At 32.1% G+C, this 16577-nt stretch overlaps 3 protein-coding genes across 3 annotated transcripts; 2 read left to right on the top strand and 1 right to left on the bottom strand.

Moving 5' to 3' along the window:
* The first annotated feature begins 723 nt into the window (after window positions 1-723).
* Trmt112 (tRNA methyltransferase subunit 11-2) lies at window positions 724-2623 on the top strand. Its single transcript, XM_068762331.1, has one exon. It carries the CDS (start codon window positions 916-918, stop codon window positions 1291-1293), a length of 378 nt encoding a protein of 125 aa, XP_068618432.1. The 5' UTR covers window positions 724-915; the 3' UTR covers window positions 1294-2623.
* Window positions 2624-2722: 99 nt separating this feature from the next.
* CSN1b (COP9 signalosome subunit 1b) lies at window positions 2723-6241 on the bottom strand. The gene is made up of 4 exons (XM_068762216.1): window positions 6195-6241; window positions 5981-6059; window positions 4538-5884; window positions 2723-3359 (listed from the first exon to the last, which is right to left on the bottom strand). Exons 2-4 carry the CDS (start codon window positions 5990-5992, stop codon window positions 3267-3269), a joined length of 1452 nt encoding a protein of 483 aa, XP_068618317.1. The 5' UTR covers window positions 5993-6059; window positions 6195-6241; the 3' UTR covers window positions 2723-3266.
* A 1538-nt stretch (window positions 6242-7779) lies between these two features.
* On the top strand, window positions 7780-13718 carry LOC137919258 (gamma-glutamyl hydrolase-like). Its single transcript, XM_068762277.1, has 8 exons — window positions 7780-7847; window positions 8492-8615; window positions 8779-9102; window positions 9185-9235; window positions 9606-9838; window positions 9980-10086; window positions 11078-11175; window positions 12112-13718. Exons 2-8 carry the CDS (start codon window positions 8533-8535, stop codon window positions 12401-12403), a joined length of 1188 nt encoding a protein of 395 aa, XP_068618378.1. The 5' UTR covers window positions 7780-7847; window positions 8492-8532; the 3' UTR covers window positions 12404-13718.
* Window positions 13719-16577: the final 2859 nt, after the last annotated feature.

Raw genomic sequence — 16577 nt, 5'->3', positions numbered from 1 at the left:
CGTTTTCTAAGCTTAGCCATGATTAAATAACGGTTAGAAACTGAAAAAAGTTTTTCATTTACTACATGGTATTTTAAGGGCTATACGCGAAGTTTCGCTGTCCGATTGAATTGGAAACGAGTGGGTATACTCGCAAAAGAATGAAAGTCACCGAGGTAATATGAAGAATACCTCGTCTGAAGTGGCAGTGGGCAGGGCACAACGTTTGTGCAAGCGACGGACGTTATGTCTGAAAGGTCTCGAGTGGCGATCGCGAGCATGTAGACGCGGGATTAGTAAGTTACAGATGGATCAATGACAGTCAACGTCGCGGAAAGTCGTTGGATGTGGGAAGGCCAAGACTACTCATTGTGGCGATTTTTAGGAGAGGTCAATGCCTTGTAATGGTCAGGTCTATCGGCTGATATAATGATGATGTTTTAAGGAAAAACTTATCTGAAGACCAAATACGCTATTTATTAAATAAAGTGGTATTAAGCTTATTAATTATAATGGCTTCTAATATACAATAAACGTATTTTGTTTTTATAAGAATAATGAACATATGTAATAAGGAATGCGTTTAAGCTATATTCTAAAAATAGGAAAGGAATTTTTTTTATAAAAATGTAAGTTTTAACAATTTTTTGTTAGTGATTTTAAAACAATAGTGGTATTATATTATAGGATTCATTTCCACTCGGTGTTCAGGCACCACAAGAAGTGTCTACTTATGCTATCCGTGAGTTTGGCAACTTCTCAGTCCGATGATATATGCGCTAACAGGAGAGTGGTAAAATGGTGAATATTACAGGCAAACAGTGGTTATCGGTGACAAAAAAATACTAATGTCAATGTCATTCAATAAGCGAGGTTTATCTACTTAACATTATAAAATTTTGTGATGGTTTTTTTGATAGATCAAAATTTGTTAAAATGAAACTTATTACTCATAATATGCTGACATCAAAATGTTTAAAGGGAGTAATAACTGGATATCCCCTTGCCATTAATGCTACTGTTGTAAAAGTGTCAGAGGTTGATTTTAATCCAGAATTTATTTCACGTATTATACCAAAATTAGACTGGGAAGTTTTGTGGAAAGCTGCAGACAGTATTGGACATAACGAAGGATTACCGCAAACAATAGAACCTAAGTTTGAAGATAATGAAGAGTTTTTGAGAAAAGTGCACAAAGTATTATTAGAAGTCGAAGTGGAAGAAGGTTATCTTATATGTCCAGAGTCCGGTAGACAATTTCCGATTTCTAAAGGCATTCCTAACATGTTATTAACGGAAGCAGAAGTACAATAAATATTGTAAAATATACTTTGTTTTTGGGATATTTAAACAATAAATGTGAATTGTATATAGACAAGGAATGCTTATTTCAATACTTGAAGATGCTGATTGAAAACATATTTGATTATCAAAATATTTAGTATTTCATAACATAATTGTTCTTAGATTATTGGTTTTTTTTATATAATGGTATTAACACAATAGACACAGCAATTTTCATTATTGCATAAAAAATTAAATATTTTTTTGTGCTTGGAAATTGGTTTTTTACTTGTGAAATAACATTTTGAAAGGATGTAAAAAAATCACTTCTTAACTTTAAACATTTATTGGTGGGTAATTTAATTAAATTGAATACATTATTGACGTACGAGTTCATTAAAGAGCACACACAATCAAAAGTTGGTTATTAGACTGCATATTTTTGTAAAGGTATTGAGGTCAGAAATCATGGACACAGCTTTAAATTACATATTTATTAATCAGTTAAAAACGGGAACTTTTTCAGTTTCTATTTGTGCACACATAGATGTAGTTTCTTTTTTTTCATAAGCAGGTATACTCACCCATTTTAGGATCTTTTCAATGCAAAAGTGTTCTGTAATAAGCCTGCACTTCTACTTTACATAAATATGCATCTGAACTCTACATTTAGAACCGACAATGTCTGAATACTTAAAACTTGTACTAGTTAGCAATTTTAGTGTTTGTGTTAAGTAAAGCATTAAATTAATGGACTATTGTATTGAATATAATCTACCTATCTATCCAATATTGTTAAATAGAATTTTCATGGAAAATCTTGTACAGCACCACACTGCCCTCACCACTAGATGAATAGATTAATTATATATTGATTATAGTTTTCAATTATCTTTTAAAATATTTCAGGTATGACAAAGTTACATAAACCATTTGCAGTGTTTGTAAATATATAATAATTTATATATGTTCATAAATTTTATGGTATTGCTTAATCATTAAATATCCTTTTTATTTCCTATGCATAACTGTAACTTGATCTGTGGGGTAATATGTTTGCTGCAGACCAGGTAGTGTTTTGATGATAGTTCAACAGACACAGTTTTAAATAAGGAAACTGCATTGAATTAATATTAAAGTCTTCTTTGAGTAGATAATGAATGATAGAATATTGATGTACTCAAAACTTAATAAAAATTAAAGGCATGATAGAGAAGGCTATAGACAACATACAGGTAAAATGCTTGTTAATCATTCACTTGACTAGGATTGATATGTTCTTTAAATAGTTAGCTTCACATATCAAATAGTGATGGAAAAATTTTCAAACTATTACTTGACATAATCAGGTTAATTTTTGGCATGGAGTTTAATTAAATTACGCCACTAGTAAAAAACTTTGAAATTGAAAATAATAGTTTTTTTAAAAAAAATTATCTTAGAAATAAAATACAAAGTCTCATATTAGTGTACGAAGTTTATAATGGAGTGTTATTGATCATTAACATCTAATTCACAAATAGGGACATAATGTGAATAAAAATCTTCAGAAATTTCAGTCTTAATAATATAATGACAGATCATACAGAAAGAAAACAAGTATGGCTTTACTTTTAATGTTATTAAAAATTATGTAGACATATATTTCATGGTTACATAGAATAATTCCGTATAAACATTGAGAATAATGCTTGTACCAGCTGTTCAATGTCTGTGATTGCTGATTAAACATTTTCCTTATAACAAATTAAGCATTTTACATATGTAAAATTTCTGAAATTATGCAGATCTACATGTTCATATTCAGTAATAAAAACAAGCAAAATAAAATTATTTAAAGGTGGATTATTTTAAAGAAAAGTATTTATCACATGAAAAAAAAAACAGAATATGTTTTTTAAAATAATGCAGAAGTTACATTATCACTGTCATGAATTTACCATTAGCTATCATTTAAATTGTCATGTGAAAGGAAAATGTTTACTATCTTATGAGGTAAGTAATCACAAGGGCACAGGGTCAAAGCTACGGGGAGCAAGACTGGTGCTGGAACCAGGGGCTTCACCACTTTGTGGACCAGTTTCACGACCTACATTCTGTAAAAAAAAAATTATAATTTTGTAATACATAAGTGAGAACACAAGCCGGTTTACATATAGGCAACTAATACACTTGGCCCTTCGTTATGGGCTATGTATGGTCTATTATACTATATACTATCTTTGTTGACTTTGATGTCACTAATTTCAACCTATTTGCTATGGCAGTGTGCTTTCTCGTTGACTGGACATTGATGTATAATAAGTGTATCAGTAATCAACATCAACCTGGTATAAATGAGTACCACATGGATTTTATCTATTGGCAACTCTGGTATACATTGATTGTCACATGGATGTCATCTGTTGGTGACTAATATTGTTTATAGGTGATGCTCATAGTAAATGGGCTGATAATCATAATTCCCTAATAAAGGCATGTGATTGCTTGTTTTCTGTTAAAATGTAAGTCATTGTATAAGTGACTCCCTTGATTTTGATGTGAAAAGGACAGAAACTGCCAATTCATGCTTATCTAAACAGTATGGAGCTACACTGAGTTTTGAGCAATGGGATAATGTATTGTATAGTCTCAATAGCCATGCAATTATACTAGCTACTGGACTTTTAAGCTGGAATAGAGTTAAGCTTATACAGTATTGTATAGTGGCACCTATAGTCACAGCTTTGATATACATACAAATATCTACTATTTAGTATAGGCAATTTAATGAAATTAAATATCATTTGTATTCCATTCAGTAAGAATGGAATTCAAATATATAAAGAAGATATTTCTAAATAATGAAATCTATATATGCATTAGAGATTCCCATCTACATATTGATTCATGATGATCTCTCTGGAACCATTATGCTAAAATTTGAAATTTAGTAGGTATTTTCCTTTTGCCAAGTAGGGGTAACAAGGTAGAGGAGATATCATAAAGTCTAGAGATAGATATACAAAAATGTATCCATCTTTTATATTAAAGACTCATTCTGAAGATTAACTATTTATACAGAATACTTTTATAAATTTGTTTACTAATTTATTGTATTATTTTTTTTAATTTATCTCTTTTATAATTTGCTTTTCATTTTATGGCTTGGATATTTTTTCTTGTTAGCACATTATTTACAGCTATTCTTAATATAGTAAGCTTGTGAGTCAATAATACTATATCAGCTTAAATAATCTTTTTGAACAAATATGTGTTAAAAATAATAATATACCTTCACATGAATCTGATTTTTCAGCATGGCAGCTCGAAGAATTAACATAGATGTCCGTCGTTGATACTCTTTACCCATAGCCAGGCTTCTTGCAAAAGTGGTGCTTCTTTGATCTACATCTTTAGCATATAAAATTTTATTGTGTGAATCAATACGGGCCTGAATTTGACCATCAAGTATTAATTGCATCAATTCATCTTCGAGAGCATTCACTGTGCGGTTGAAAGCTGCAGCCATTAAACGCATGTCAGCTGAGAGATAGGGGCTGAAGTATTGGATTAATGCTCTATTGCGTATTTGCATGTAGAGGGCATTTAAATGTGGTGCTAAATACATATCTAAGAGGAGATTGTCCCTAATTTCATCAAGTAGCCTTAAGCAAGAAGCATATTTAGATTCATAAAATTTAAAAATTATGTCACGTAACTGTGGCTCTAGTTCTAAGAATAATTTAAAAGAACTGCTAACTATAACTTGTTTTTGTAACTCTGACCGATCAAATGTTGCCAGAGCACATAACCCACCATACACAGCTACATTGTTACTGCTGAGTAGTTCTGAGTAATCGCAGTGATCTATGCTTGCTGCAAGGAAGTGTTTAGCAGCCGATTTATATTTTTTGGTTGCTAGTTCAGCCAAGCCAGCTGCACATTTTAAGCGAGTGAGTATAGACTGATTGGAATCTTTGCCCGGAACCTCATTGAAATCAGGAGTTGCTACTGCCTTTGATACATAATTAAGAACATGCGCCCAGTTTTGCAAATAAACTGATACTTTTACAACATTGAGGCACATCATTATTATGTGTTTACCACTAGTACAATAATCTCTAGCCCTTGAATAACATTTGAGTGCACTGGTAAGATCTCCGCAATCTAAATAATGATCTCCAAGGTCATCATGTCCTCTCCTAATACTCTCTTTAATGGAATTAGTTTTGTAATTCTTGAGATCAGTATCTAATTTTTCCAACTTTATAGCAGCTATTTTGGTTTTTGCTTCTACCCACATTGTATCAAGAACAGGTATATCTTGTGATCCCATTTGGACAGCCACATCCGGTAAGCCTGCCGAAGCTATAGCTTCAGAGAGCTTTTTATGAAGTGTTTGATAAAGACTTACGTTAAATGTGGTCATAACGTAAGATATTGCCATTTTCAAAGCCTCTAACTTTAGTGATGGGCAATGGTCTGCTACGAACATTAATCTATACAGCTTTGCAAAGCCTGTATATGATGCAGCATATGTTTCTAAATCCAGACTTGGATTCTCAACTACGTAACATTCCGTCTCATTGTTCTCATTATCTTCCAGTGGTATATCCACTTGCATCGGTTCCGCCGTATTCTACGAGTAAAAACAATGAATCAGTGTCACATTTTATTTAATTTGCAAGTTTCTTAGTATACGAGTCAATAATATTGTTCACAACATAAAACTTACCATTTCGAACATTTTATTGAATTGTATTGAACCGATGGAAGAAAATACACGAATTTCACTGTCAACGCAGGAAACCAACCTAGAACATGCGACAACCTTTGTAATTCTTACATATATTAAAGTTTATCGAACTAAGTTATAATCAGCGTTAACTTTATCACTTCTTTTTTTATTGAAAGTGTTGTTATTGAGAGAATAGTTATTATCAAAATACCTTTATCATTACGTTTCTTTTTCTCAGCGGCATTTTTCTTTTTTGACGACAATTTTAGTGTTACTAGATCTCTCTTTTTTTAATCTATATTTTTATCACTTTCATGTACAGAATTTTCAATTATTAAATTGTAAAACGTTTTTTAAACCCAGATATTTACAAATCTGGGTATGTGGATTTTAAAGTTTATTTTAAAAAAATAAAATGAGCCATAAATCTTAAAATAAAAAAAATTAAAAATCTAAATTTTCAATACCGTAAAAGTTTGATTTTAGCATTTTCACTAAATGCAATAACAAAATTTAGTTTAATTTTTGGCTATGGCAAATAACAGCCGCAATAAATTATTTGAATAAAAAGCAGTATGTTTAAATTTTACTGATGAATCAATAATAATTAATTACCTGGCATATTCGAGTCTCAGTACTGTTACAATTTTCATTAAATAAATCCTAATTTATAATTTTTTAAGGTAATAAAATTGTAATATTTTGAAATAAAGCATTAAATAGTAAAAATAATGTTGGGAAGTGTTTAAATTTGGGAGCCTAACAACATTACTAAATTATTAGTAGTTTTTTTAAGTTAATTTATGGTTCATTCAATCGTATCAACGTACAACGTAAGCCGGAAGCCACAATGTCTCCAAGTCATGAGCGCAGATGTGCACGGAATATAATAAAGTAACAAACAAATAAAATGTATCAATTACTATTAGATAAATGCACTGCTGTACTGTAAATCACTGAAGTTAATACAAATAATTTATTTTTTGTTAAATTTATTTATAACTTTATAATCCCTTTACAAAGCTTCCATTAGTTGTAATTTTCCACACTACACATAATCACATAATTGTGTGGTGATAGGACCAAGTTTTAAATGTTCGTAAATTTTAAGATGGTTTAAGTAATTTAAGCTAGAAGTCTCTGAAAGTATATTATTAATAAGTAACAGGAAATGGCATTGACCTGGCCTCTGTTAATGGAGCTGTCATAGTACACATACACCAAGCGTTGAAGCTCTTTTACTTCGTTTTATTCGATCTTTTCAGCTATTTAATAAAATCTGTTCCACGCATTTTTCTGCGTTCATTATAACACGTCTAAGGCGTTCAAAGAGCAACAAAATTAAAGATTAACTTAAGTTTCGTGACGTGGCTAACGAAACGTAGTCTACTACTCGCCATTTTATCAAAAACTGATAGAAAATGAAGGATCATCTTCTGCATGTGATGCTGTGATGGATATCTATGATCTTGATAACTTGGTTATGGCTTAATGTTAAGCACAACTGTTATTTAACTATTACATCATCTGAAATTTCATTAAAATTAGAAGCGAAATAAAGAACGGTTAAGTCGTGAACTAGTGTCAACACAATTATTATATTCAGTTTTTACAGTTCACGAATTAATATACTGAGACAATCCTATTAAATGGTAAGGAATGGTTGCTCTAAGTGTATTGAAGTGCGCATGCGTACATGTAGAAGTCCCGATGTCAATGTTAAGAACATAATGTAGATTATTTTTTAAGTAATTAATACCGTATTCTCATTGTATTGTTTTCGTAAATTAAATTCATTATGAAAATTGCAAGCTAAAAGTAATGTGTTTATATCTAGTGACATTAAAGCAGAATATCTTTAACAGTTAGTGTTGTATGTTATGTAATTGTGTTGTTTAAATAAATAATTTATTAGATGAGAATCACATGACGCTTTTAAAATACGAAAACCACTGAATGTCGCTTGTGAAAATATATTTTTCTAACATATTGGAAGTGATTTTAGGAGTTTTTATTTTAAAGTCTTTAATTTCGTATAAATAGTAAAAACGCAGTTTCGTAGTATATTGCAGAAAATATACAAGCACATGGTTTACCTATGTTAAATAATCTTATTGTCGTATTCATTTATAATCGTACAAATGTTTTCGAATCCTCGCAACTCTCATACGATGTTTACTTTAATAGTAAAGTTACAGTAAATTAATAATAACCTAGTTAACGGTATCCAAAATGGTATTTTGTTCACAATTAAAGAATGCAATATTGAATTTTAATATATAAAAATTGTTTCTAGTAGTTCCAAGGTTACTAGGTTCTTAGCAGCCGCAGAGGATTTTAAGACTGATCTCATGATTAGATTAGAATTGCTTATCGTAAATATTGAGTGATGTACATTCTGCGAGTCGTTATTAATTATAAACAATTATTTTTTAAACCGCGATGGCTTCTATATATAAGCTAAACCATCTAATTCTGTTTGGACTACAACTCGTGTCAAATCCACAGGGGAATAATCTATTTTAGGAGAGCGCAGAGCTCATACGCTAATGAATACTCCTTATAAGTGTCAACTAGTACGGAATTTTGGATTTTGCTTCGTAAACGATAGTTTGAACTTTATTATTTTGTGGTAAGTGTATTATAAAAAAGAGCTACCGAATAATACTGTTTTTGTGATAAAGATATCATTATATTAATCGAAAACAAACTTAAACATACGTCAGAGATAAAGATCGATTAAATCAATAGATAAGTTATTGATTGATCTAGGGGCTTACAAAAATATCTTCCAGGTGGTTAAACGGTTCAATTGTCAGTGTCGCTGAGTGTGTCAAGATGAAACTTGTTCCGAACATTGCAGAGTTTATTGTTTTAAAGGGAATACTAGTTTTAATTGTTACATTTGCAACTGGATATATTTTACACGCTGATGGCGCTGTTGTTGTGCAATGGCAAGAGGATGCAGCCATCAATGATCGGCCAATCATCGGTGTTCTATCACAGGAGCAATCATTTTACCTACACGGAAAATATCCTAAAGAAAATTTTACAAGTTACATTGCAGCGTCATACGTTAAGGATATAGAAGCGTCTGGTGCACGAGTTGTTCCTATTCTGTTAGTAGACTATTTGGTTTTAATACATATTTACATTTTCTTTAACAATTTTGCTATAATACGAAACATAACTTTGTTGCAGGATTGGAAAAAACCGCGAATATTATAAAGAAATTATGAGTAAATTGAACGGGTAAATTTCTTTTACCGTCATTTTTTATTTTTTTTGTTTTCTTCATTAGCATAATTTTGATGTCAATATTTATCAGAGAATAAGATTTATGATTTTTTTTTCGACCTTTTCCTTAGTTTTTAAAATTGTTCAATATCCAAAAGTCTTTTTAAATGTAGTCAATTTTTTTTCGCGAAGGTTAGAGAAAGAAATCGAGTTTTTTCTTACCTGTTGGTGAGATACAAATTTTTCAGTTAGTGCCATAATTATTATTCGATGTTTTAAGTCAGCGGTAATTAGAATATGAAGCGAAGTATAGGTTTATTAAAAATTTAAAGGAAGAATATAAATATGATAAAGAAACTCTTTAATATGTCTGCTATTCTTACAGTGTGTTGTTCCCTGGTGGAGCGACATATTTCAATCAATCGGACGGTTACGCTGACGCTGGTCAACATATATACGAATTAGCTATAGAATTGAACGAAGCTGGTGATTATTTTCCGATATTCGGCACATGTCTCGGCTTTGAGTTGCTTATCATTATAGCTTCCGGCCGAGGGGAAAAAGAAAACAGAATAAGATGCTATTCTTATACAAATTTGCCCTTGAATTTCACTAATGGTACGTCTCTTTTTACGTGTAATATTACGTGTAGAAATACGTAACATGCAGATAGTGACGTGATTCTTGGAGTTCGTCACAAGGTTATATAGATATCAGTAAAATGGGCAATGTATCCCTTTTATTCATTTAATTTTTCAGACTTTCGTAGTAGTAAGATGTTTAGAGACGCCCCAGCCAACGTCATCCACATACTGGCACATGAAGATGTAACAATCAATGCTCACCAGTTTTGCATCGTTGATAAGGTTTGAATGTAATCATATAGAAACAATTATAATCAGAGATCGGATATTACGTTGGATAAATATTTAATGTTGAATAGTTGGTTTACTTTGGAAAGTACTTTTGTAAATAATCGGATAAATAAAAACAAAAAATCGCAGGCTGCGAATCGGCGAATGAAACAGGTAACTGTATCTACTTTGTGAGTAGTCTCAATAAAGCCGCCTCCATAATTATTTAGCTTAAGATATCTATAAATAAATATACATACGGATATCCAAACCCTGCAAATATTTATAAAGCAAAAGTTATTCTGATAATACAAGAAGGTTAGATAGTGGGTATTAACTTTTTTGATCCAGTTACAGGTTGATTGGTTGTATGTGTAAAGGCTAATTAATTAATTTAATTGCCAATAGAAAGCTTTAAAGCACATATCTAACAATCAACACGTTTAAAGTGATCACTCTGAAATATGTTACATTTATTTGTTTTATCTATTGTAATACGACAGGTTTATAACTTCTGGCAGGACAAAGTCTGCAGGTACATATAGTAAACGTTAATTATTTTTATCTTACTATGTACATTGAAGCGCTTAAGCTTTTACACCCTTATCCAGTCAAACTGTATATTTAAATATAATTAATTCAATTGAGTACTTGGCTACTTGTGTTATATATCATAAGCAGAATTCGTGTGTGTATAATGTTCCTTGAGAAGATACAATATGATTGAGTTATATATTAACTATTTAAGTTGATATTATTAAAATGTACGAAAATATACATTGTTTTGATAATATTATATTATATTCATATGGAACAAAACTTGAAAATTAACGTGAAAAGATAATGTTCATTAGCGGCCACGTATACGTTTTTGTTTCAATAAAGTCGAACCAAACTCATACGGTTGCCATTTAAATGGCAATTATTGACAAATTTTTTAATTGGTTATTATAGAAAGTATTTCCACACTGTTTAGTTTATTCAAAGACATTGTTTGTCTTAGAATTTGGAATCCCACGACCTCGTTAAGGATTGGTATGTATCATCTTACAGCAAAGATGATTACGGGGTAGACTTCATAGCAACCATAGAACATAGAAGGTAAGATAATTTTTCTCTTTTTGCTCTGAATATAAATTGCCTTGGATAATTTTATTTGTACTTCATAATTTTTGGAACCTTTTGATCACGAGAAACATGCCCATGCCTGTTGTTATGATTATTGTCGGCAAAGACCATTCTTTGCCTAAAATAAAAAAGAAAAACCTCTGGATTTGCCAGTTTGCCGTAGCAGTTTGGGCGTTAAACTGATGAATTGATAAACTGAATATCGTTCCTTAACAAAAGTCGATGGCGGAATATGGAATGTGATAAAGAGAAGAATTAAAGTGTATTAGGCACACCTTGGTAAGGATAAGTGACTTTCGGCCATCATGGAATTTCAGGCATTCTATGGTAAATCGCCGCTCGGATCTTATGGGATTAACATCGTCCAAGTATACACGGAACTGCATTTGTAATTCCTGCGAGCCTTGGCTCGTGATACATTATTCAAGCGGTGTTGACGGTTTTCGATCTGGAATATTAGTTTATTGCGGAACTTGTACTCGTTCCTCCTTCTTGGTATTAAAAATCCGCGTTAACATTAACTGTTTCATGTTATTGCATAATTTTAAATCAATTTTATTGTGGTTGGAACTAACCACGCCGGGGACGTTTTCAACTCTCGCTAGAGCATTTTGGCTGCATATAGTAATCTCGACTTTACTTACAGAGCTTTTAGGGCCTAGAACACAACCTTAAGTAAAGAGAAGCATTTGATATGACACTAGAGGTTTGATTATATAATAATAAATGCCGCGTTTGCGCTTTAAATTAAGGTCAAAGAAACATATTTCTCTTTTCCTCTCTTAGATGTGTGCGCTTGCAGAATAGTCGTGGTAGTGGGGTAATTGACGTTTTTTCGTTGTTTTATTTCTGAAGTATATACAGAAGCATGAGCAAATGCACAAATCATTTAAAAATCTTTATTTACAGATATCCATTTTACGGCGTGCAGTTTCACCCGGAAAAAAATTCCTTCGAATGGAAGTTGTCAAAGAACTATGCTCATTCGATTAATGCTATCAAAGCGAATCGTTATTTCATGGATTTCTTTGTCAGAGAATGTAGAAGAAATCATCACGCTTTCGCGAATGCAAGTGAGGAAAATCAATATGTCATATACAACTACGAGCCTTATTTTACTGGTAAATTAGGTAGCATGTATCATCAATGCTATTTTTTCGAACCCCGTGGAAATGCCTCTAAAGTCAACAATAGTAAGTAGTTGTAAAAAATTAATGAAATTGAAATTGATGTTGTTTCATTTTTTTATAGAATAAGTTAAGCGGTAGTCATTCAAAAATGCCAAATATATGTAATGTAGAAAAAACGAAATGTAAGTAAGTCAATGTAAGTCAAGCAGCAATTTTTTTAAACAAAAATTGTTTTTGTAAATACATTTTTAAGGAAATGATTATATATTAATAATTATGTTTGCTTTGGCTAAATATGATCGATTTCTTTAAACGACACTTAATAAAAATGAAACGTATTGATAATAGTTAATATTTATTTAGAAAGGGCGTTCTTTATAAAATTATCATTTTCCTTCGATACGATCTTCTCACTTTTCTTATGGAACATGGATTATTTTCAAAACTATTTTGCGTTTTAGGATATGTTTCTAAAGTATTTTCTTCGCCTGTTCTTACCATTTTTCTAGGAAACCGCAAAAAGTAGACAAAGAGTTTTAAGCATAATTTCGCGTATATAACGTTTGAAATGTTAGACGGTACTGATTAAAAATCATATAATAAGAGTACGTCGATTATTAACTTAGTGCAGTCAACAACAACATTTAAATGGTACTTTAGATAAACTTACATTGAAACGATCGAAATCGAATTGTAATTAATCATAAAACGCGTGTGCTCTGATGTAATACTTGTATAATATGTAATAAGCAATATAGGCTATATAAATTAATCTCACTTGGCTTACGTTGCTTGTTATGCACGAATGTATTTAAGTCCTGTGTTCGTCTGCGGTTGTAAAGTCGACGCAAATAGCCAGGGGCTGTGTTTGATCGCCCCTTACGATTATTTCGGGAGAACAGCGGGACGTTGAACTGCAAATTTCGACGAAAATAAATAAGGTTAATAAGGTTTTCTATTAAGTTTATAGCCATTAAGTCCTTTATGATTAATAAAATTGAAAATTTTCTGTACTTCAATAATTTAATAAAAATAATGTTTAAGACGTAGATAACCGAAAGTAATCAATACAGCTCGGCGTATCAGTAAGATGAAGTGGCGAAGGGCATACCGGATAGTACATAGAACAGATGGTCGCTGGGGTGTTAAAGTTTTTGAGTAAAGACTATGGACCGGAAGGCGCAGGACGTCCACCCGCAAGAAGTTTTTTTTTATTCTCGTTCCTCTTTTCTCTGGTTCCTCCATTTTTAGTCTTATTATTTTTTTTCACAGTTCCTTTCATTTTCGTTCTCTATTATCATTCTACACATAAGCGTTATATCGTTCCATTCTTTCTTTCCAAAGTTCATTCTATCTTTCTTTTTCGTTCTAATTCTCATTTGTACATAGCCTTCTTATTTCTCTATTTTTCGATTTTGTTAAAATGATGTATATTTCACATTTTTATTACAGTTTTATGCTTACTCTGTTACACTGTTTTACTTGTTTATTTTTGTAACATGTTTAACTATTACTTTATAAAAACTGAAAAACGATTCCCTACTTTTGGCATCTTCTAACACACAGGCGATGTTTTCCTCATTTATTTTTACTTCAATCACTTCAAATTGGAATGCTAAATGCGTATTGAGAAACTAGCCATGTCGAGGTCCACTTTCAGAGGTCCTTATGCCTAATAATTTTTGGAGCGTCTGTCTAAGCTACTTCAGAGCATGGCGGTTTCTCAATCAGGTGGTGCATATAATGCTAGGCTAGAGCTTAATCTACCAAAGGAGCCCTTCAACTTAGTTAAGGTATATAAGCTAAGCCCTTTTTAAGAGTTTTGTCTTCTCAAATCGTTTGTGTATTTGACCTTCGTGAATCATAAAAATAAATATTAATTTACTTACAGGGATAAGTTTCATCAATATATAAAAGTATCCTCAGCGGTGGTTAGTTTTATAAAATCTTGATTCGTTTGATTTTAACTAGTATAAACAGGGTTAACGCATGTTCAAATATCATTTTCTTTTAGAAATGTGACGGGGTACGCTTATAGAGGTAAACAGTATTATTTTTATCAAGACTGCATTAATTGTAATTAATTTTAATGCTTGACAATTTGACGATTTATGATTATCATCTAGGTAGCCGATAGACGCCCACTGCAAAGCACAGGCCTTCTCTAAAGATCCCCACGATGACTAGTCTTGGGCTACTACCTTGGCTATGTATGTAGTCGGTCCATTAAACGGGAGGTCTATCCATAGTGCGTCTACCGGCATGGAGATGCCTCTCGTAAACCTTTCGGGCCCAACAGCCGTCTACTGCTACTTTAGGCGAGCAATACAACTATTATGGAAAATTATTATAATAGTACAAATCATAAATTCAAGCTATTAGTCTTTTGTAGAATCTTGGCAATTTTAACAATGCAATATAATAAATAGCAATTATTTTTTAATATCACAAACATTTATTATTCCTTTGTTTCCGTTATATTGTAGACCAATCACGTCTGTCTCACGAGGAAAGATAAATCGTTTTAAACTTAATTTACCCATATTCGAGATGAGAAATTTAACTTTACAGCAATTGTGCCGATTTGTGAAGCAGAAACTACATCGCATTTCCAATGTTGATGGGAAAAGTTTAATTACAAGATTGTAGACAGGTTAAACGTTAGTGTCGCGGTTATTGTCGCAGCTCTTTGTATACTTCCTAGGTTTTTGAACTGGTAACGTTAACAAAGGACTTCAGTAAATATTATAACAAGAAGTTTTGAATATCAAAATACAATCTAGTTACTTTAAGTTTTAAGAATGTTGGTCTCATGGTATTACATATTTTAAATTTTGTTAAAAATATTCCTGTTAGTCCTTTGTGTATGTGGTAAACAATATATTTAATATTATGCGAAGTACTTTTAATTGGGTCTATGGTAAAAGGTGTAAATCAAACTTTTTAAAATATCATGAAGTATAAAAAATTCAGGAACATGCCGAGTAATTTTAAATATAATACTTTCTGGTAATTCTATAAAATTCGTATTTTGATAACTTTGCTCTTGGTCCAATGTCTATAGCACTTAAAGGTCTTCGAGGAACAAAACCGAGTTCCATGCCCGAGTAAATCACTTTGTTTACAAGAATTGTTTCATTTTATTTTTCATTACACACAGTTTGTGACATGACAGCGGCCATCACAATGTGGTTGCTATTAACCGCGACACAATCTACTGTGGATATGCGACGATGACGTTGCGATACGGTACGTTTAACAAAAAAGCAAAATCGGCTTCTCTACAACAGTAGTCTTGTTTTAGGCAGACTAATCACAGATACAACATGTTGATGACATTGATACTATCGTGATTAACTTAGGAGAGCAGCGGGATTTTAGGTTCGGATTCCCGCTGGCCAACCGCTGATAGTGGAGGGCCCAAGTAGTATGCTAGCCACACGCAGAAGACTGCCTCGCCATCAGATGTCCCGGAATATGCCATCGCGTCGATTAGCGACCGTACGAGAGGACCCGATGGTCATCTTTGAGGAACCGGGCTTCCTGCGGTCTCCTGGGTAGTTAGTTAATGATACTGCCTCTCGTCGTGTGTCCTAAGTCATAAGTCAGCATCGTTCTACTTTCATATTCTTGCTTTTCCTCACTCAAAACATGAATAATACGTCCTCTCGCTTCTAGTGCATTTCAGTTCGAGTGGGAGGTATATGGAAGGTACGACGGCGTCGGCAACGCGGAAATTCTTCTCGGACGTTGTCTCGGCTTATCGCGTGCGTTCTTGGAATGACATTTGTAAGCTGTAAACCGAGTCACAGATAAAAAACAATAATACCGAATGGCTTAAAGGAACCCGATTACTTTGTCATCAAATACTATAATAACATTAAAGATGAAACCGTCAAAACATTTATATTAATCTCATTTAACGATCAATGCTTTGCGAAAAGATCGCCCATTGTTATGACGGTGAATAAACTAAGATATCCTTACACAAGAAAACGTGACTAGAATTTAATAGTTAAGTAATTCAAATGACAAAATATGAATAAAGGATAAATGACTTAACGTCTTATAATGTTGTTGATTTAATAAGAGTTATTGTTTCAGAACGTTGTTTACGTAAATTAACAATGTCGTTGAATTCACTTTGAAGCTACACACGGAGGAAATTTCGTATTAATTATTTACATATTAATATAGAAATTAGCCATCGTGCCAATTTATTTAGTTATTCGAAACCTGTATGGT

Source organism: Battus philenor, unplaced genomic scaffold, assembly GCF_028537555.1.
Source record: "Battus philenor isolate CCGP_79_NKW_IND1 unplaced genomic scaffold, ilBatPhil1.0.hap1 SCAF_16, whole genome shotgun sequence".
Lineage (NCBI taxonomy): Eukaryota > Metazoa > Arthropoda > Insecta > Lepidoptera > Papilionidae > Battus > Battus philenor.
This window is presented reverse-complemented; position numbering and strand designations above follow the sequence as displayed.